At 43.2% G+C, this 23,129-nt stretch overlaps 1 protein-coding gene across 5 annotated transcripts in view; it reads right to left on the bottom strand.

Annotated features, from left to right (window-relative positions):
* The window catches only part of STK39 (serine/threonine kinase 39), a 476,424-nt gene that overhangs the window by 195,204 nt on the left and 258,091 nt on the right, over positions 1 to 23,129 (bottom strand). For all 5 annotated transcript variants that reach the window (XM_027129207.1, XM_027129213.1, XM_027129185.1 and 2 more), the window contains 3 exons: positions 5,322 to 5,431; positions 4,949 to 5,050; positions 2,402 to 2,535 (listed from right to left, as the gene is read on the bottom strand). In XM_027129207.1, coding sequence (XP_026985008.1) covers positions 2,402 to 2,535; positions 4,949 to 5,050; positions 5,322 to 5,431 — 346 coding nt within the window. The remainder of the gene's footprint in view (positions 1 to 2,401; positions 2,536 to 4,948; positions 5,051 to 5,321; positions 5,432 to 23,129) is intronic.

The raw sequence follows: 23,129 nt of genomic DNA, 5'->3' as shown, positions 1-23,129 counted from the left end.
TGCAGGAAACTCAAGGTTGCAACAACTCTACTTGGTCAGGAAGAAAAGGCAAATAATGAATGGCAACCCCAATTTCCTGAATACTTAGGAATGCTCCGGCACTGTTCTCTGCTTTAAGGGCATCATCTCCATCGTCATAGCAACCCTATGACGTGGTGTTATTAGGCCCATTTTACAGACAAGGAAACTAAGTCATGCAGATGATGTAGGGCTAGGAATCGCACCCAGATGTATGTACCTTTGAGAACCTGGGGCCTTTGAACTAAGTATTGAAAGACAGGTAGAAGGGGGACAGGAGAAGAGGAAAAAATCTTTGGACAATATAAACAAAGGCAGAGAAGATAAGAAATACTCACAGGTTTCTTTCAGACCTGAGCAGCAATTAGATGTTTACTTATTAATTCAGTCATGAATACATATTTTTTAATTGCATCCTGTATAATAAATAATTCAACAATTATAATACTGCTTTTTTCCATTCTCACATTTCCTGAATCTTTTTTCCCCAAACTTCCCACGTCGTGTCTTTTCATTACAAGAAAAAATCACCTGGGAAGTTTGTGCACCAGTGACACTCTCTGTTTGTTATAGAGGACAACTGCACGATAGTGAGAACAGATTACATTATACAGAAAGTATCTAACAGAAGTTCTTAACCTATTAATACTCTGTAAATCAATAATGTTACCAAGAGAATACTCTGAGGGAAAGATGTTGTGAGAATTCGAATAAATTCTGTATGGCTCTCTTCTAAAACTTTTGCTGTTATTATTGTTGTTGTTTGGTGGGGTGGTGGGAACCTGATATTTGAGCTCATATAACAAATAAAAACTGGAAAGACTTTCAAGATTATTGAGAAGTAAGGATGGCTTGTTAAATATAATGTATGACGGTCTAATCTAATTTATTTTGACCAAATTATAAGTCTCCTAAAGAAATATATTTATCAGTTAGTACACTAACAGTTCTACCTACAGAATCCTTTTTTGAAAGAGCTGGAATCGTGCGGCATTACACATCACCACTAGGTGGAATCTCAACTATTTTGAGAATCACAAAGACCATCAGTCACAACCCAGTCCTTCTAAACGGGAAAACAGGTTCTTCTCTCACTGGGCTTTAGAGGATCAAAGTCTGTCTCCTCGGTGATGCTAAAAACTTACGCTTGGAGATGACACCAAATACAAGCAAGTGTTGCACCCCTTTTACAATAAATAATTTCAAAATGCTTAACAGCAAAGAGTCTTTAAACTGGCTCCATGAGAGAGGTAACTAACTGATATAGAAAAGATTCAAGGCAAATTCAGTAAAATGTAAAGGAATGAACAGAGCTGCTACAGAGAACAGGTGTAATAATGGAAACTATGTTTATTCTAGAGAAGGGTAGCCTGCTCAAACAGTAGATCACTGTGCGAAGGCAAAAGGCTTAAGTTTCATCAAGAACTTAAGGATAAAGGAATCCTTCGAAAAGCAGGGTCCTTCCCTGAAAAAGAAAGTTCCAAAAGAGAAGCCAGCTTTTATGTTTTAGAACGTTAAGTATCAAGTTGGAGTCCTGGGTGGATCAGGGTAGCCAGTAACTTCTCAGCAGCCTCTCCGTAATCCAAGTTCACCTCACATTAGGACAATGCAGCACACAGACAGGCACTACAAAGGGCCCCTCCCCAGCCAAGGTGTACGCTCAGTTCACGTCCTTAACATTCTCCTTCAAGTGACAAAGGACACTGGGCTCTACTATCACCACCCAGGATACTTCAAACTCACAGAAATGAAGAAGAAGAAACAAAACTCAGAAAAAAACAGACATACCTCAGTGCAGGGCAATAACCCACGAATAAAGAGGAAATACTGAAGTTAATTTAAAACCATTTGCTTCTATTTATACGATTAATCTTTCGAATGTAAAAATGTTAATCTTCTTTACTGATAATCTTTTAAACAGCACAAACAACTTGTTCTGCAACTCAAAGGAAGCTCATGCAAAATGCAACAGCTCTGCCTGGTTTAGACTGGAGCTGGCAGGATATTCAAATCCTGAGAGGTCAGCGCAACCTACACAGTGCAGAATATTGGCTCAGCTTCTGAATTCACCACTGCCAATTGCTTTTGACTCGTTTTACTTCACTTCCTTTGATGACAGAGCCCACACCTAACAAGCACCACCAATCTTATTAACACGGAAAATTTGCCTCTGCCTCTCCCTCGTCCTCACTCACTTCTCTCCCTTTTGGACCCAAGCTTCCACTAACAGGTTGGAAATCTGGGGACCAGAGCTGGATTTCCCTTGAACTGGATAGAACTAAACTTCAGGACTCCTCACACAGCCCTTCCCCATCCACAAACCAAGCTTTGTCATGACCCCACCCAGTCATGATCACTCACTCATCCACCCAGTTTGACATACCTTTTGGAGGGATCTTTCTGAAGACACAGTGAAAGTAATTTTCTAAAGGACTTGCCGTACTTTTTCATCATCTCCTTATCCTCTACTCCTGTTTCTAAAGTGGGTGGATCATTTTGCAAAGTCAACATCAACACCTGCAGCAGAAACAAACAGGAAGACAGGATCTCAGGACAGCAGTTGCTACAACTGAGTTTTTCATTTTCCAGCAAAGCCTCAAAGACCCTCCTTGATTAGGTACAAACGTGCTTCCTCATGATTTTCATCTTCTAGAAAGTGTGCAAAGTATTCAGTTCCCTTTGCAAACCTGTTCACGTGCCCTTTAACCTTTTTGTTATTCCATTGACAGAACTTACAAAATCTGCTCTATGTGTTAAGAGTGCTCTCCCAAAGCAGCCAGGACAAGGGCTTCCTGGGAACTAGCTCTCACAAGGCCTGCAGGAGCACATAGCTCCAGCACCAGCTTAGTGCAGGCTGTGCTCTGGCTGGGAAAGGGGGCAGTGGAGGGTAGAGAAAGAGAGGTCCAGAGCAGCAGGGAATGTTCACGTATACAGGTTATTCCTAAGGAAGGGACCGCCTGTACTCAAGGCTTCTGTAATACATTACCAGCCCTAAAAATAAATCCACAACATCCCAAGAGGTAACACATGGTCTCCCTTTTTCTTTTTTAAATGAAAAAACATACAGAAAATTGCTCAAAGGCTTGGCAAAACTGAGACAGTAAGACACTGAAAGATAGCTGGGACACAAGTGAGTTACTAAAAACCATAACCAGAACAAAAGTCCATGCTGCTTTTGGAAAGGGACAAAACAAAATCAAAACACAGGTTTCACATCGAAAAGGTAAAAAATTCCATTCTTTCACACTAACGTCAAAATTATTTGTTTTTTTTAAAAAAGTGTAGAATTTGTAGCAAACTATTGACCTATAAAATGAAAAAAAACTCATTAATGCATACATCAGCCTTAATTTATGCAAATGCTCTACACGCCAAGACACTGTTCAAACACTTTCAGATGCGTGAACAGATGAAGGATTAAAGTGACAGTATATTGTTTGTGGAGGATAATAGCAAACCGAAGAAAAGTGGGAGATCTGTGAGATTTTAAGAAAAGTCCTGCAGGACTTTAGGCTAGAATTAGCAATGTGACTGGATTCAAGTGGAAAACACTAAAAAGTAGGGAAAGAAAGCAAACAAGAAATAAGAAAAAATAATAGAGAAAAACCAGATGAAAGAAAAGTCCTCAGCGCTGTTTCAGTGCTTTTTCCCCAAAAGGTCACTTCAGTTGTTTACACCTCAATTTAAAATTTTCTGCTGACAAAATCAGGTGTGTACACACAACCCCCAAATCTTAACTATTTAAAAAATATGTATATAAATATAGAGAGAAAAACAGTGTAATGACCTACACTAAAACTTTAATAGGGATTGTCTGTGGTTGATGAGATAGATTATGGATGACTGTTTTCACCTTTATTCTTATTTGGACTTCCAAATTTTCTACAATAAGAACGTATTAACTTTTTAATCAGTAAAATCATTTAACTTTTTTTTATCCTCAGGTCTTTTTTTTTCTAAATCCTCTTAAAACTTTTCCAATAAAATCCTAGGAAAAAGTTGAAACAAACATGGACCATATTCTCTGTAAAATACCTTCATAATTTCCATTCAACTAGTTCAGCCACAAAACAAAATCCATTTGGGTAAATTAGCCCTGATCCCACCACCTCAAAACTAAGAGAAATAATGATGTAGGCTAGTTAAAAGAATAACAAAAATAGGGACTTCCCTGGTGGTCCAGTGGTTAAGAATCCATCTTGCAATGCAGGGGATGCCAGTTCCATCCATGGTCAGGGAACTAAGATCCCACATGCTGAGGGGCAACTAAGCACCACAACTAGAGAGCCTGTGTGCTGCAACTAGAGAGAAGCCTGCGCACACACCGCAACGAAGCGAAGAGCCCGCAGGCCGCAACTAAGATCCCATGCAGCCAAATAAATAAATAAATATTTTAAAAAACAATAACAATAAAGAGTAACTTCCAAAAAAATAACAAAAATCTAAAAATGGTATCCAAATGTATGTTAGTTCCTAAAAACACTGGGCTCCCTTATTTCAGATGAGTCACCAACATGACACTATGAGAACAGGAGTGAAATGTTACAGACCATGGGGAAAAAAAGGCCTGAAAATTTGGGAAATCCATCTGTAAAGATGATATCACTATAATCTACTTTTAGATTTTTCTTGGGGAGCTGGGGGTATTCGGTGATAGAGAGAGTAATGACCAGCATTTGTCTCATCTATCAACCTCCATCGACCAATCTGATCACATTCTTCTGTGCTAAGAACGCAAAGCAAGCTTCAAAGCCGGGAACTGTGCTACTTTTGTCCCATTCTGTCCGCTGAGAGCATCAGCTAACATTTAACTTGGCTGCATCCCTCCATTAATTCCCCTTGGGTCTAAGAGAGAAATGACTATGTTTAAGAGAATGGATTCTGTTAAATCATATTTCAAACCCGACATAGTATTTCCAATAGCAATTACTTTCATAGGAGGATATTTGTGATAAGGCGCTGCTCCTGTGGCGAGTTCAATGGCAGTTATTCCAAAACTCCACATGTCAGCCTTGAAGTCATAGCCTCTCACCTAAGAAGGGAAGCAGGGAAAAAAAACACAATTATACAGCCGGCATGTTATACATGACGGGGTCCATATTATGTCAGAAGTCCACGGCCGTGTGTGCACAACCTTGAGATTACTTTGCTAAGGCCCAGCAATCGGGAATTAAATCTTGCATGACGCATTCTAGTAAAATGATTGATTTGAACAAAATGTTAGTGTACTAATGACATGTATTGTACAACTGTACTATGTCAATCAAAACATCACTTTTATTTTATTTATTAATTTATTTCACCTGTTCCATGACTTCAGGGGCCATCCAACACGGGGTGCCAACGAATGTTTTTCTTACTTTATTCCGGGTAACATCACCCCCTGTTGCTAAGAAAGCACTTACCCCAAAATCTGAAAGGAAAAAAAAAAAAATCACCCTTATTTTAGGTATTTTAGATTATGGCTTACAAATTCTGCCTTTAAGAACATCTCTTTTCCTGATGGGCCTCGCAATGGTGATGATTTGCTCCAAACACTGTGGAGCTCTCTCAGCCATACATCAGGGCAGTCCTGCCACCCGCCATCCCCTACACCAGCGTTCCCCAACCTTTTTGGCACCAGGGACCGGTTTCGAGGAAGACGATTTTGAGCGGCAGATGAAGCTTCGCTCACTTGCCTACCCGCCCCTCACCTCCTGCTGTGCGGCCGGGTTCCTAACAGGCCGTTGGGCAGGTAGCGGTCCGTGGCCTGGGGGTTGCGTACCCCTGCCCTACACTTCAGAGAACGCCTTCATCACAGGTTATGATGGGTCAGCAAGCTCACCAGTCCAAAAGCTCAGCATATCATTTTCATATTTTCTACCAAAAAGGTAACACAAGTCATAACTAACCATAAAAGACTACAATAAAGATATACATACGTACATTTAGGGCTTTCCAAAGCCCTAAATTAAAGGATCTTAGCTTTTAGCTAAGATTCATTTTAGAAAATCATTTATAAGAATAGCACCAAAGGTAGTAAAACTAGCATGATTATTTTCTAGCCTCTTTAATCCCACATCATCAATGTTTGGGGAGTGGATTTCTTCCTTGAAATAAAGCATGAATAACATACAACTTCCACATTCCCATGCCCTTCCTTGAACAGTGCTCTGTAACACTTTAGCCAAAATCATAATGGCAAATCCACAAACCCAGGTACATAAAGCCAACATGCCCAGTTTTGCCCACACGTAGCAATCAACACAAAGGATAAGCCCAGTCGTAAACACTGGGTTTTTTTTCAACGTTTGCTTTCTGGATAATTTTCATAGATATAGACGGAAAGGTCTGTAGAATGAAATAATACTCTTCTTGACATCCATTATATATTAGGAGTTCTTCTTGTGAGGACATGAATTAATTAAGCATACTGTATACGTGCATGCATTTATGCAAAAATTATGTCTGTATATGTGAAAGTAGAGAGGGAATACCCAGTGATTATTAATGCATGCAACTGTGCTTAGAGTTTTACTAACGGTTAAAATTAGTTAGTAAGTTAAACTACCAACTACTTAGGGCTAGTACAGACCTACCAGTAAGAGCCAACTCAAGGGCACCTCAATAGAAAGCTGGTGAACAGTTATAAAAAAGGGATGTCAACACCTCAAAACACTGCAGCAGATTATGCAGTGTGGACCCCTTCAAACTGCTCTCACATGACTCTCCTTTGCTGGCCCCCTTCGGTGACTGCCAGGATGATGGCAATTACCAAAGAACAGCGTCAAGTACAGACCAAGGTCAAATATTAGCATTTGCGTTAGATCTACATTATTAAGTTATGCAATAACACTGGGACCAGTTCCCCGAGTTGAAATCTGTTGCCTGTTCCATTTTATTTACGTTTAAATTCACTCAAATCCCAATAGGATTACAACTTCAAGTCAAAGGAAAAATTGACAAAGGGTGTCTTTATTCCAACTGCTACTCTCGTGTTAATAGTGAGCAAAAGTATATTCTGAAAATGCTATATAATTTAATTTGCATGTATGTGCTGAACTCTATTTGAACTCTTATATTACAGTCAGAAAAATCAAGCTTTCTGAAAAGAAACCACTGAAACAGTCTCCTTCAGGTAGGAGGAGATAAAATTCATTCTCTTACAGAAGAGCTACGTCAACTTAATCATTTGTAAGTATCTACTATATTTGGCTAGAGGAAGAGACAACATGATAAAGCTTTCGAAAATATAAATTTCAACCTCATTTGTATTTCGGAAAAGAAGTTTAACAGTGAATCCAACATTCTGTTTTTATTAAAATAATTGTGTAACATGATAATATTAAATAAATACATATCATCTGTAAATAATTAAGGATATGGGTAAAAGTTGTTTTAAGGAAAAATAAATTCTTTTCCATGCAGTTGAAGCAATTCTACACCCCAAATATACATATATCTTCCTAAAGGATATAATCTAGACAAAAATCCATTGTTAACATTAATTGTTTTTAATTCCTTAAAAATACCATCTGATGGGACTTCCCTAATGGCACAGTGGTTGGGAATCCGCCTGCCAATGCAGGGGGACACGGGTTCGAGCCCTGGTCTGGGAAGATCCCACATGCCGCGGAGCAACTAAGCCCGTGCACCTACAGCCCGTGCTCCGCAATAAGAGAAGCCACCACAGTAAGAAGCCTGCGCACCACAAAGAAGAGTAGCCCCCGCTCGCCGCAACCAGACAAAGCCCGCACACAGCAATGAAGACCCAAGGCAGCCAAAAATAAATAAATAAAAATTAAACAAAAAAACCCAAAAACATCTGATTACATTAGACCTTTTAAAGCTGCAAAAACTGCTGAGAGAGATGCATAGTTGCAATTCATTATTGACAATGCCTCTTCAATGTATTTCCCTGATTCACATTTGTATTCACAGACTCCACTTAGAACACTCACTTTTAACTCATAAACAGACGGTTAAACATCTTTAAAGCTCAGAAGAAAAATTCCAGAAGCAGAAAACACCAATCCTACCATCTACTCACCCTATGACTACAGAATAAATGTACAATTTGCTCATACGTATGGCCAGTGTATATAGAAAAAGATTTATATGTACTGTGAAAGAGAACTTTTGGACTGAACTTTGTAGGGTGCTTGTGTAAACAGGAAGACGGGTATATGCTGTGGAGACAGCTTACACGTGACAAGAGCAGTGGAGGTGGCAGAGCAGAAAACAGTGAAAAGTGCCCTTGACTGCTGAAGGGGACCTCCAGACAGCCCAGGGGAGTTGGAGGCAGATACGTGTGGGTCAGAAACCATGAACATTTCTCTGGCAACATGGAATCGAAGGCTACACATCAAGTTAGTCAGCCTCAAGGAATAACTGCATCTCAAACCAGAAAGAGTGCAGTCATCCTGGTAACGAAAAGGCTCTCACATCTTTTGAATCCATCCAGGTCTCTCCTTCCCCAGCCCAAGGGTCCTGGGGCAGGCAGCCTCCGAGGTCACCACCTCCCTACTTTCCCCAGACCAGCCTGCAGCAGCCAGGCACTTCTATGTCACAGGCCTGACGGCTCCTTAAAAGTCTTTAAAGGCTCCCTGCTCCCCCCAGGATAAAGTCAGAATCCCTCAGAACAACATGCAAATCTGACTCCCCTTTCCTCTCCCACCTCATCTAACACTACTCCCAAATTCCAACCTTGGCATCATCCCAGTGCATTGTTCTCTCCACTAAGGGGAGGACCATCAGCAGAGGACACTCTGCTGGTCCTTATTGATGACAGAAGCGGGCTTCCCTGGTGGCACAGTGGTTGAGAGGCCACCTGCCGATGCACGGGACGCGGGTTCGTGCCCCGGTCCGGGAGGATCCCGCATGCCGTGGAGCGGCTGGGCCCGTGAGCCATGGCCGCTGAGCCTGCGCGTCCGGAGCCTGTGCTCCGCAACGGGAGAGGCCACAACGGTGAGGCCCGCGTACTGCAAAAAATAAATAAATAAATAAAAATTAAAAAATAACTAACAGGGGGCTTCCCTGGTGGCGCAGTAGCTGAGAGTCCACCTGCCGATTCAGGGGACGCGGGTTTGTTCCCCGGTCTGGGAGGATCCTGCGTGCCGCGGAGCGGCTGGGCCCGTGAGCCATGGCCGCTGAGCCTGCGCGTCCGGAGCCTGTGCTCCACAGCGGGAGAGGCCACAACAGTGAGAGGACCGCGTACCGCAAAACAAAAAAAAACAAACAAAAAAGTGACAGAAGCATCTTTGGCATCCTGACTGTATGGTTAAGTTTGTATGGTGCCTTGTATGGTTAAGTCTGATGTACCTTCATCACCTTTCCCTCATTTGTGGCATACGATTTAAGTGACTTTGGGAATTGTCTTGTTTTGATATGTGAACACTAAGCCCTGTGGAGGACCTGCAGGCGTTTGGGGTGCAGCTACCTGATTTAGCAAGTAGCAGATCTGCCAGGAAATCGCACAAGGAACCAAGGCAGGATGCTCAGCGGTTAGGCCGAAGACTAAGCTATTCCCCAACTGTGTGACTCCAGCAAGGCACTTAACCTTTCAGGCTTCTTGGTTATGCCTGTTTTTACATTATTTTCACATTTATAACACCCCTCTACTTCTTTTTACCATGGATAAACATGCTTTATAATAATTGTTAGGTAGATCAATAAGCTACTGTTCTCTGCCTTACAACTGGGCTGAGGGGATAAGCATGAACGTTTTTACAGTGGTAGATATAAAATACGAGAAGAACATGCTTCCTGACCTTAAGAATATTACCATCAAGGAGGGAGAAGGCATGAAACAGAACGTGTGGAATCAAACGCTATGCTCTGCTGTCCATGTAGAAGTGGAAGAGTTAGGACTGTAATAGCCATGAAAGACTCCATCTCGAAGTGGGCCTTGGACCTGGCCTTGAAGATGAGGTTGAGTGTTGGACAGACGCGCCCAAAAGGAAGTGACCTTCCAGACAGAGAAGCAGCATGAGCAAAGCACAAGTGTTGAGTCAAGAAGAAAAACTGTCTGACAGCTGCATGGCTCAGAAACTCAAATACTTACAGGGGCCCAGGCAGGAATAAGAAGGAGGGAAGGGGGTCCTGCAAACCAATAGCTCCATCTCAATGTTGAAGGGCACTTGATATCTGTCTCAGCACAGGGGGACATTAGGAAGTGCAGGGTCCTTCCCAGGAGCCCATCCCCAAGTCTAAAGCAAGCTTCTGCTGTTCGGCTGGAAAAGAAAACTGTCATAGAGGAAAATGGCCCTGTTTTTGCAGATGCCCCAATTTTCCCACAGAAAGCCAAACATTGAGATCTTGATGTAAAACCTCTCGTTTTTGCTGTCGCTGGCAACAAATTCATTTAAAAAAAAAAAAAAGTGGAAAAGCAAGATAAAGCAATTCCGCCTGCCTGATTTAACCTGCAAAACTAGTCTGCCAACTGTGTTGTTATATGATGTCTAAAATTTACCTACAATACTTCAATATACACTGTGTGATATTATATTTGTGGTACTGCAACCCAGGTGGTCAACTGGTGTTCTGAGCCAGAATGCCCAGTGCTAGAAGGGTCTCGCAGCACTTGATTCACGATGCCAGAGGCAGCTGCTAGAAGTATTTCTGTTATCCGTATCTAAGTATAGATAAGTATGAGCCAGGTGAATGCCCAAAAGGGACTACTGTTGGGGAAAAGAGTCACCTGCTGATAGGCAAGATGCATGTTAGAAACAGGCTTTCACTGGTAAAAGTCAAAGTAGTGAGCACACAGAGAGGGGCTAAAATATTTTAGATATACTCCCCATCTGGCATGAACAGAAAGAAAGAATCCAGCCAGGCCCAAGAGGAAGCTAAACCCCTAACCAGTTTTCTGCCTAGTTAGATTCTAGATGCCAAGCACAAGTGTACAAGAAAACTGCATCTGGAATGCTGGCATGTCGGCTTCGAGCGAATTTTTCATTCACCTAGAAGGACAGAGAGCAGGAATCTCCTTGAGCTTACGGAATAAACTGGGAGAAATCTCTAGGGTTCTTGCTTGCTAACGAAGGGCAATATTTGGTCTGAATCTTGATTTCCTTAAAACCTGGGAGTGACGCTGTAGGTGAGTTAGCCGACCCGAACCTACCTCAAACATCTATAAAATCTACTAATATCTGTGAAAGGGAACCTGAGTTGTGCATGGAAAAAAAAAAAATGGCTTAGGTCCATTCCATACTTGGCTAGAGAGTAATAGAACCAACATTTGAGAGCTCAGAGCTTCCTAAATCATATTCAAAATGGGTTGCAACAGATACTGATCCTTTAGACCTCCGAGTTGCTGGTTGCAGGTCTGGGGCAGCGAGAGTCACAGTGGCTACAGGGGCCCCTGGTAGTTCCCTGCCAGAAGCAGCCTCTCTTCCCCAGAGGCCATGGTCTGGAAAAGGGAAGAAGCACTGAACCTGTCAAGGAGCCCAACTACAGAGTCTGAGTTGCAGGTAAAGGAAGCTGTACTTGATCCAGTTACTACCCTGGACTACTGTTGCTTTCTCTCTAGTCAAGAGGAGAGCTGGGGACAAGAAATCATGCAGGGATGTTCAGGAAAACAGAAAAACTAGAAGCAGGAAGACCACAGCCATAGCCCAGGAGTAAAATCAACAGGGCCTATATTTGAACAGAGACTCTGAAAAACGAAAGCATGAGACAAATCCTTAATGAAATGTGATAATTTAGTGAGTACGGGAATTAAAAAAGAGGAAGGAATAAACAAGATGAAATAACTTGCCAAGGACCATATAGCAAGTTACTGAAGGTCTGAATGAAATCCACAGTCCTTCACAGAGGAGTTTTAGCCACATAGCCCCAGGCTCCTTTTTGGGAAAATTCGGTGTATTCTTAGGTACCGGAAACACAAAAAGGAATAATGGGGTTAATATTCCACAACTCCTACGCTCTTCCCTGAGTAAAGATCAAGTTGTGATCACCCAGCATAGAAAAACTGGCTTGAGGTTCTCTGGTTAATCCTAAATGTCATATTTATATCATCAAAAACAATCCCTGCATAATTTGGTTTGATTCCCAGTTGTTGTTTTTTTCTCATGAGAGAGTCAAGACTTTACTGGCAAAACTGAAATGTACTTCTGAACACCCAGGAAACATTTTCAGGGCTGCCAGCATCCGGCCTTCGTGAGTCTCACAGGTGTCCTTAAAATGTTATACATCCAATGTTGGTGAATGAAGAAGCCTATAGAGAAGCACATTATGATTTAAATTATGCAAACTATGATAATGGGTATAAAACAGAAGCAAATATTTTCTTAATTCTGTTAGGAACTGCATGAACAGTTGTTTTGCTTTAAATGACGTATTTCGTTCTTTTCATGTTGTTTTTATAGTAAAACGTGTGTCAGTGGTGCAGCGCCCCCGTAGGCACAGTAGTGTCCAACCGGCGTGGGTGTCGCTTTGATTTTGCACAGCTTTGATTCAAACACAATGCCAGCCTTCTAGTGAGAGCTAACATGGGAAAATATGACATTAACTGAAATAGAGTGACTATTACATGACCTAAACAACACGAATAGAAGAATTATGTTAAGGTATCATCTTCTGTTTGCTGGTAATTTCAAGGTGTCCTTTCTGCCCCCAGATTTTCTTGGTGAGAGAGGAAAGACACAGACCAGGATAAGTGAAGGCTTTAGCAATTACAGAATCAGAGGCATGCCTCCTCCAACTGCAATCCAGACTTATTCCATGCAGATTACTCTTCCTAAAGCACAGTTCTGATCACAGCCCTCTCTGGTCAAACTCTCTCCCCACATGGCATCTGAAGAATAACAAGGCAGAATCCCCGGCCATAATGCATCCTGTATGTAGGAGCCAACAGTCTCCCAGTATTCTTTCCTTCTGATTGCAATGTTTACCCCATTATCACATCCTTGAGCACAGTGCTTTTCGCTTTTTTAACTGACCTAATCACTTGATTCTCAATTTTACTTTTCTTTAATGTATAATTAAACCCAGCCTTTTCTACCAGTTTTACTGCTTGTTTTATTTCTGTTTGTAAATTAAACAGGAACAACTTTTCACTCTCCTGGAGGCTTGCCATCTTCAGGGTGTCATCAGACCTCCAGGCAATAAGAAGTAAGTCTGCAGGGGCGGGAAGGTGGGGAGGCAAGGGCAGCACTGCCTCGTGCCTGCTGGGAACCCCTGAAACCAGGCAGGAGAGAGCGCAGGGCAGCACTGACTCAGAGGTGGCAGAGGGGATGCCTCAAGTCCTCCAGGAGGACGCAGCGCCTCCAGGTACCTGCAGAACTCAGCAAACCCAGAGCAAGAAGCAGAGCCCAGAGCCCAGCGGGCCAAGGCAGGATGTGGTGAGACCTACACAGTGGCCGCCAACGTTCACCAGGCTGGTTTCCTTCTTGAAGGAATGTCACTTTACTCATAGGTGAAGTTTTCTCTCTATCCTAACAGTGGTGTGGGCATAACTAGTAAGAGGCCAAATAGTGACACACTTGGTGTGGGATACGTGGCACACCATGGGGTCCTGACCGTTCCCAGTGTGTCCCCATCAATGATCCCTGAAGCTACAGGGGAGAGGAGAGGCACCGAGGGAGGACACAGTGAGTAGCAAGGAACCACATTTCCACCCCGAGAAGGTACTTTGGAATCGAACAGGCCTGCGTGTGATGCCATTTACACTCCCCGCTCATCCACTTCACTTCCTTGAGCAACAGTTTCACAAGCTATAAAATGAGGGGCACAGAATGCATATAGTAGTTTCCTAATAATATTAAGTCCCTGGCAGCACACGCTGGTGATCTGCTACCCAACATCCACACCCCGATCTCTACCAGCATCCTGATTTGGTGTGCCGGGCCCCAGGGGGATTAACTGTACAGATCTAAGGCAATCATGGTGTCTCATTCCTGGTCTGGTGAATGGTCTGAGGGTCTGCCCTAGTCCTGACCCATGGGATCCAAGAGGAATACGGTACAGACACTTGTGGGAATATTTTCTGCCTAACACAAGAACCACCCTACCAGGGTGGTTTCCTCCCCACTCCCCCTGCCTGTTAGGGACACTGTCACATGAGGATGTGATGCCGGGAGCAAAGGAGCCCGTGGGGACATGGGCTGCCTGACATGACTGAGGTGCAGAACAGAGAGTAGTAAAGAGCCCAAGACCTCTGTGATACCCTGGGCTCCTGCACCAACCCTGGAACAGTATACCCCAGACCAATGCTACGTGAGATTGTTAAACGTCCGTATTGCTTCATCCCCTGACGGTCAAGCCCTCTGGTATTTGTACCCAAAGGCTTTTTAATTTTTACAATCCCCTGTCTTTCCCCAGTCCAGCCATGTTTATTCATACTTCCTAACTGTTAACAGTTAACCACTGCATCAGAGGCCAAAGTCGATGCAATCCCCAAATGGGCTTGGTAAAAAATCAGCAAGAAAACGATTTGGCACACAGTGCAATTCTGGAGTTTTAAACAGTTCCAGTATTAAGCATGGCTTTTAATACCAGGGGCACAAATAAAAACAAATAAATGCACCGGCGTCTCAAGGGGAAAAAAAAACATACTACAAGAAGAGCCTAATTCACTTGTTTGCCAATAGTTCTGTTTGGGGCTATGCTTACATAAATGTTCCAAAAATGGAACAATAATACACTTCCAGGAAAATAGGAGAGAGAGGTATCTTCAACATTCTCGTCTAGGTCCTTGCTACTCAAAGTGGGGTCCATAGACCAGAAGCATGAGCATCACCTGGGAGCCTCTGAGAAACACAGAATCTTGGATCCCACCCCAGACCTAGTGAACAGAATCTGTACTATAGCAAGAGCCCCAGCTGATTCGATGCGCAGTGAAGCTGAAGAAGCGCTGCTCAAGGGCACCGTCTTCCTAGCAGGCACCACGGCACGATTCAGTATGACCGGAAGACCTCCAAGTACAGCCAGCTCCACGGCTTCCCTCCTTCACCTCTTTGGTGAAGAGAACCACAGCAGTAGGAAGAGAGTGGCTTGGAGAAAGTCGAGTGCACATTCATGTATTTTATGACAAGTAAGTACAAGGCCAACACTACAAACGAAAATCATGTCCTACACAGAACTGTCTGACCCAGTGATGCTAATGTGTCACGCAGGACAAATTCACACACGTGGCACACCTCTGTGGGAATGCTCAGATTTGTACAAAATCTTTTTATGATACATTTCCATAAGTTAAAACCACAAAACTTATTAACAGTCCGTCCGTAAGAGCTGCTCACTGGAGGTGCCAGGGCATAGAAGAGCCGGGCTGCGGGTAAGCATTAGCCCCAGCACAGGTTATCTGTAACACTAAACCTCTCTCTCCCCCTCATGAAAGCTCTGAAATGCAGTTGTGTGAGGGTGATAGCATTATAATATTAAAGTGATAACACTGAATCCACTCAATTTTTAGGCAAGTCAATAAGAAATATGTCGGCACCTTATCTGCTATTAGTAATCAATTATTCACACACCGCCTCACTATGGGGGGGGGTGGGGGACACCACCTGTCCTGCTCAGGAGGGAGGGACCCCAAGAGGGACCAGATAGAACCAAAGAGAGTTTTCTGAAAACCCTTGCTTTCTACCCAAACTTCTTTCCTTGAATCAGACTCCTGGTTTTCAATTCTATTTATTCCTTCTCATAAGCAAGTGGTCTCAATGGCCTGGGCTGGTTCTACAGACTGCAGCCCCACCCACATGTGGCATGGTGTCCAAGGCGTTCAGGATCAGAAAACAGGATCTGCCGTATTTCCAGAGCCTGGGCCCTAGGGAGTCACTTCTAGCTGCTCTGCACAAGTCCACGTTTCCCATCTATTAATGAGGGAGAGGCAGTCCTGACCGTGTTTGAAACATCAGAGAATAATAATTTCACGGCCTTTTCTGATGGCAAAAGAAGAAATTAGAAGACATCTTTTTATTCCCTAAAGCTAGAGTTTCACCTTTCAAAGCACACACACAAAACAAACCCACAAAGAAGCAAACCTTCCCAGGGCTGGTATTTCATGTGGGCAGACTCTCGAAATTACCGTCAACAGGGTTCCTTCAGATGTGCTACATTTCTACTTATACAGGAAGAGCTCTTAGCACTTATCTGTACTTCGTCCATGGAGTCAACAACGATCCACAATGACACACACAAATTATGTTAAAAATTCAACAGAGGTATTCTTGGTAAAAATTTGGAGGCTACGCAGGCTGCCAGTTTCTCAACCATTCTCACAATCAAGACAACACAGGCTTAAAAGAGACAAGAAGAAGAATAAGTGGTGGCTGGTGTCAATTCACATTCGGCTCACAGTTCTGCTGACTAATACAGCCAATTAGCCCCAGCGTGAAGGAGAACGCTAGTTTAAGACAATGGCAAACTACCGATAATCTGCCCATCTATGTCAGAGTCGCTGAACCCTCCCCCAAAGCCCAAAGCAGGTGAACTTCCGGGGAGACATGGAGCCAGAGGCCACACCTGGCGGGGCAGCAGCAGAAGAAAGGGGGGCCAGGAAGGCTGGAGCAGTAAACCCAGACCAGGTGTGCTGCAGGTGTAGGCAAGAGCCAGCTTTCTCAAGTCTAAAGACAGACACAACCACGAGCCCACTCGTGGTCAACTTTCTATCAACTATGATAATTACAGTGAGCAAAGGAGAGCCACAGATACTCCCCAAGTCACAAACTCATTCTCCCTGGCTCCCCAGTGGGAGTGGGAGGGATAGTTTTAAAGATGCTCTGGTGAAAGTAGCCACAGGACAGATGCTTGGCTTACTCTCTGCTCCATGCCCAAGATCACCCTCTGCTTTGAATGCTTTCACATAGGACTGAGAATGCCTTTAGTGAGTGAGGCTAATGAAGGGACACTGAAACACTCTGATGCAAGATAGATCCTCGGAAAACATCTTGTCAACCTGCCTTATTTTTCAGCTGAGAAACTGAACCCCGGGACCGCTGAGCTGTCAAAAGGCATAGCGTGAAGAAGCAGGTGGGGGAGGGGGCAGGGAGCCTAATGGCGAGGAAGTCAGCCGAGGATAAAAAGTGAAGTCTGGGGAGGTCTGGCGTGATCTGCTTTTATGACCTTCAGAATGACCTCCAACAAGGCCACAATCACTCAGCAGTCTTCAGTACCCTCATCTGTAAGACCGACTCTGCTGAACTGACAGCAGAGCGAGGGGAACACTAGGTAAGCATATTATACAGGGATCATCATTTCCGAAGCCAAAGGCGTGCTCTGCAGTCACTGGGGGCTCCTGGCTGGCCATACCCACAAAGACTGGCACAAGCAACTTAGATCAAAGATTAGTGAGTCTAAATTTCCAATGCAATATTCATATACCTCCAGGTGGTCTTCTTCATACAAATCTCCACGCAACTAGCTCGACTATCAGAAGCTTCCAATAAACCAGAATGACCTATCTGTACACTTTTAAAGAGATGGTCCCTACGGGAGATGATTAAAATAGCACAATTCCAGTTGCCACAAGTATTTAAAGCAACAATTCACATCATTTGCACAAAGTTTCAAGAAGGATTAGTCGGGGATAACGCAATCTTCGAAGATCTGCAGATTTTTAAATCTGTGATAAAGAAAACCTCATATTTAAAACTCCTAACACTGAGGAGAGTCACTAAAATATGAGGAACATACATTAAACTCAGTAGTCTTTTTTTTTTTCTTTTTTTTTTTTTGCGGTACGCAGGCCTCTCACCATTGTGGCCTCTCTCGTTACGGAGCACAGGCTCCGGATGCGCAGGCTCAGCGGCCATGGCTCACGGGCCCAGCCGCTCCGCGGCATGTGGGATCTTCTCGGACCGGGGCACAAACCCTTGTCCCCTGCATTGGCAGGAGGACTCTCAACCACTGCACCACCAGGGAAGCCCCGCTCAGTATTCTTTTAATTTAAATTTACTACATAGTCACATGTTCATTCATTCATTCAACCACTATTTCCTCAGCTCTTACTAAGTACCATTTCCATTCTAAGCTCTAGCACCAGGAACAGAAACCCCTGCCTTCATGGAGCTGACTTTAAGTCGGGACAGGGGTGGGGAGGATAAAATTATGAAGCACAACAGACAGCAGTGGTTCTCAGACTTTAGTGTGCATCAGAATCATGAGAGGGCTTCTTAAAATATGGATTGCTGGACCCCACCTCCAGAGTTTCTGACTCAGCAGAAACTAGGGATGGAAGAGGACAAGAACTTGCATTTTTATCAAGCTCTTATGGTGATGCCGATACCGCTGATTTAGAATCACACCTTGAGAACCACTAATGTAGAATACACTAATGTGTACGATAAAGATAAAAAGATCAGGGGATGGAGCGTATGGGACAGAGGCACTGCAATTCACCACAGGATGCCATCCATGGAAGCCTCACTGATGGGACATGTGAGGTATTGAGTACAGCATTCCAGGTAGAGGGAACAAGCCATGCAAAGGACATGAGACAGGAGCATGAGTGGCAAGGAGGCCAGTTTGACTGGAGGAAAGTGAGGGAAAGGAAGGGCTAGGAAATGAGGTCAACAAGCTAAGGAGGAGCTAGATCTTGTAAGGCCCAGGAGGCCACCACTAGGACTTTGACTGAGGTGGAAAGGCATTACAAGGTTTTGAGTAAAGCCCTGACACGAGCTGGCTTATTTTAACAGCACTCTGGATGCCGTGTAAACAGCTGAGCACACAGGGACAAGGACAGAAGAGGACCTCTTAGGAGGCTACGGTAATAATCCAGGGAAGAGGTGATGGTGGCTTGGACCAAGATGACTGCAGGGGAGGTGGTGAGGCGTGGTTCACAATAGCATTTGCTGACAAATTGGACAGGACATGGGGTATAAGAGAAGAAGGGTCCGGAACACTAGATTTCTGCCCTATTACATAGGATAGAGCTGCCATTAAAAGAAGCAGGGAAGACTGTGAGAAGGGCAGTTTGTTGGGGGGCATGGGGGTTACAGAGTTCTTCTGTACTGCAGTTATACAATTTTTAGAGCTGAAAGGAAACTGGAGAGCCTAAGAGCCTCACTTTATAGGTGATACATGGCCAGCAAAGAACTTGAGGGAGGGCACAGGGCAAGTTAGTGACCTGGGGGCTAGATAATCCTTGATGACTGTGTTCTCAAGTGTACTCTGTGAAATCAAGTGTTAAATTATATTACATAGAGTGTAAATACATGTTAAATCTATTTAAATTTCCTAAAAATCTCTGATCTACATATGATACATGCAGTAACTTATGAGACGTTATTGATCAAAAATGCCTAGTCCCAAATTACTCATATGTACAATACATATTTAAGATTTACCCCCGGAAAACATATTAAACTAGACCTAGAGTGGCTAACTTAAATTCCTCGGGTATATGCATTTCTCTCCACTTACAAATTTTTTAAATTAAATGTCATAGCAAATTGTTGATAGCTGTCTGTTTCACCTGAGCCGTAAACTCCAGGACAGCAGACACGAAGTCTCCATTGCTGACGACAGATCAGCTCAGAGACTGTGCCTGGAACATAGTAAATGTTCAATAAATATCTGTCAACTAACCACCCCAGAGGCATTGAACCCAAGCACCTAACGTTCACCTTTTCACCAGGGAAGGACCATTTTTGTTAGAACAATTGAAGGTTCTGGGAAACAAAAAGTCAACGAAAACAATAAAAATGAGCCAGCAAAGCACGGAGTTGAACTGCTCTGCTCTCAGTCTAAAAACTCTGGAGAGGGTGTGGAGAAAAAGGAACCCTCCTAGACTGCTGGTGGGAAGGTAAACTGGTGCAGCCACTAGGGAGAACAGTATAGAGGGTCCTTAAAAAGCTAAAAATAGATCTACCGAAAGATCCTGCAATCCCACTTCTGGGCATACAGCCAAACAAAACCATAATTCAAAAAGATACATGCACCCCAATGTTCATTGTAGCGCTATATACGTAGCCAAGACGTGGAAGCAACCTAAGTGTCCATGGACAGATGAATGGATAAAGAAGATGTGTGTGTGTGTGTGTGTGTGTGTGTATTCACTGGACTCTTAGCCATAAAAAAGAATGAAATAATGCCATTTGCAGCAACACGGATGCACCTAGAGATTATCATATTAAGTGAAGTAAGCTAGACAAAGACAAATATCATGTGACATCACTTACACGTGGAATCTTGAAAAAATGATACAAATGAACTTATACAAAACAAAAGTAGGCCCGCAGACTTAGAAAACAAACTTATGGTGACCAAAGGGGAAAGGGGGTATGGGGAGGAATAAATTAGGAGTTTGGGATTAACATATACACACTGCTATATATAAAATATATAACCAACAAGGACCTCCTATCAATATTTTGTAATAACCTATAAGGGAAAAGAATCTGAAAAAAAAAAAAACAGGTACATACGTATGGATAACTGAATCACTTTGTTGTACACCTGAAACTAACATGATATTGTACACCAACTAAGCTTCAATTAAAAAAAAAACTCTTGTTTTCCCCAGACCTCAGCAGCTTGTGGTAATACATGAAATTTAATTTAATAATGACAGTGCAGGCCATTAAAGACAGGAAGAAAGAAGGGAAGGGAGGAAGAGAGAGAAAGGGAGGAAAGGAAAGGGGCAGGGGAGGGGAGAAGGGCGGACAGAGGGAGAAGGGTCCTCCTGCACTCTTCCTTGAAGCTCAACCCTGTCCCCCTGCAGCTGAACGTGCACAGCTGAGGAAAGATTCCAGCAGGCATACAGAGCAAAGTGGTCCTCCCCCATTGAGTTCACTCAGTAAGATTTCCTTAGACTGCTGTTCAAACAACTGCTAGCAGCTGTTAAAGGATGGGAGGCTGCTGAAAATCTCCCCAAGTATTTCTCCCCGATGGTATACAAATGGAAAGGAAAACTAAGTTTCCAGAATTGATTGTATACGTGGTTCACACCAGAGGGTTCACCAAATGGTACCGTTTGTCTAGATCCCGAAATTCAGGAAGCCACATTAATTTGTTGTCTTTATTTACTTAACTCCCCCCAAAAAAGGAATAAATGAGAATTTTGGCATAATTTGTTAAACCGTAATTCACATAACTATCAAACTTCCTGAAACTCAAAACATATTTTGGTTCACTATAAAGCAATTTATACCCTCTCCCAAGATGTTAATTTGCACTGTACTCTATTTTCTGAGTGTGCCCAATGTCTCTTAAATTCACGCTTCTGCTCCACGCTTCCTTGACTTAATTAATCATTTCATCGCCAGCTGGCTACGGCAGAGCTTGCCTAAAATCAGAGCTGAAACGTGTCTGTTAAAAAACTATTTCAGGCTTAAAAAAAAAAACAAAAAAAAAAAAAAAAAAAAAAAAAAACTATTTCAGGCTTAATAAAATGGACATTTCACGTGGAATGATAATTCACTTATTATTATAATTGAAACTATATCCTGAATTGTTTAGATGCGTTAGTTGATGTAAATCTCATAACTTTCTGGAGACTGGTTTGGAGAAATTTACTAAATTGAATTATATTTAAAAAAAAATTATTTCAGCCTTAAAAGTATGCATTAGTGTATGTGCCTAAATATTTTAAATACTTTCACCTTCCTCTCTGTTAAGGTGATATATTCTTGCTTGTCTGAACTTTCAGCTGTGACTCACACGAGCACCCCTGTCACTGATGGATGCATATGGGTGTAGAGCCCGGTGAGACCGCTCGGATCACATTGGCCAAAAGGTTGTGAACACCTGCCACGTGCCAGGCACTAATAGGGAGTGTTGAGATGAACACCATGGGGTTTCTACCGCTGGTAAGTTTTGATATACGGTCTGGAGGGAAAAGGGGGACGTAGAGACCCAATTTCACTATCATGTAATAGGCAATCTAGTTGGAGTGTATTAAGGGCACTTTCAAGCCACCAGGGTAAGGTGCTTAATGCAGCGAGAACGGGGGTGGTAGAGGAAAGGATGGGAAGGGCTTTCTCAAGGAAAGAACACCTTGAACTGAATCGGGAAGGAGAAGAAGTGAGCCAGGTAAAGAAGGGGGATCACAAAGAAGTAAAGAGAAAGCAGTGGCGGACGAGACTGGAAAAACAGTCAGGGCCTTCATATGCCACATTAGGGAACCAGGGCTTTATTCCATCAACAACAGTTTTAAACTTTAGGCCAGGTAATCAGATGGTGAGATTTGCATTGCAGATTCTTTACTCCGGTGATACTGAGGAAATTGATGGAAAGAAGAAAGAAAGAGGGAGAGCAAAATGATATGGCAGGCGGTCATACGAGGTGCCTTCAACCTCACCTTCCCGGCCGCCTCCCTGTGATCTTAGGACACCTTGCATAATTAAAGGGCACGGCCCCATTTCAATACAAAAGCAACACGAGCTAACTAATTCTAAAATGGAATGTGTGTTAACTCCTTTAACCCTCTGGTATTTTCACGTTGCACAGATGTGGAAACTGAAGCGCAGGGAAGTTGAATAACTTGGCTACAGGGCCAGGATTGGACTCACAGCAGTCAGGTGTCAGAGCCCATGCTCTAGACCAAGCACCCTTAAATATGGCGACATCATCCTTTCCTGATCCGATGCCTCACGGGCTTCAGAGCTCTCTTATACTAAGCAGAGGCTGCCTCCGGTGCACCTAGGGAGCCCAAACCACCTTGCTTGAAGCAGCAGCCTCTCTTCCCTATAACATGAGAAATATTCCTTTCCTCCCCCCATCCAATACACTTTACCAAAGCCAAAGAACACAGAAGGAACACAAAAGAACCCAGCAGCTCTGGGTATAAAAACTCCACCACCTTGCACTTTCCTCTGGCTCCTTGAGAATAATATCTGAATACTGGAAGCAAGTTAAGTCTAGCTGCAAGTTTTCCTGGCAGAAATTTTAGTCATAGGGTTTTCAGTATTCAAGACACTGACTAAAGCTGAAAAATGCATTCGAAGGCTGACCAAGGAAAAAATCTCCCTCCCAGAAAACAGAGATGCTACCCAAAGTCACACCAATGTGCCTCAGACAGTGAAAAACCTAGGGCATAAGCTGATATGTATGGGCTCAGATACACTGAGATAGATGTGATGATAACTTTCTAAATTCCTAGGCTGCCATAGTTAGCTAGCACCAGATTTGATTTCTGTCGTGAAAAACTAGGAATGGGAAATTCACAATTCACTCACATACACACACCT

The sequence above is a fragment of the Aethalodelphis obliquidens genome, unplaced genomic scaffold, assembly GCF_003676395.1.
Source record: "Aethalodelphis obliquidens isolate GAN/ISIS:26980383/991018 unplaced genomic scaffold, ASM367639v1 scaffold2, whole genome shotgun sequence".
NCBI lineage: Eukaryota > Metazoa > Chordata > Mammalia > Artiodactyla > Delphinidae > Aethalodelphis > Aethalodelphis obliquidens.
Note: the sequence above shows the minus strand (reverse complement) of the source record. Positions and strands in the feature narration are given on the sequence as shown.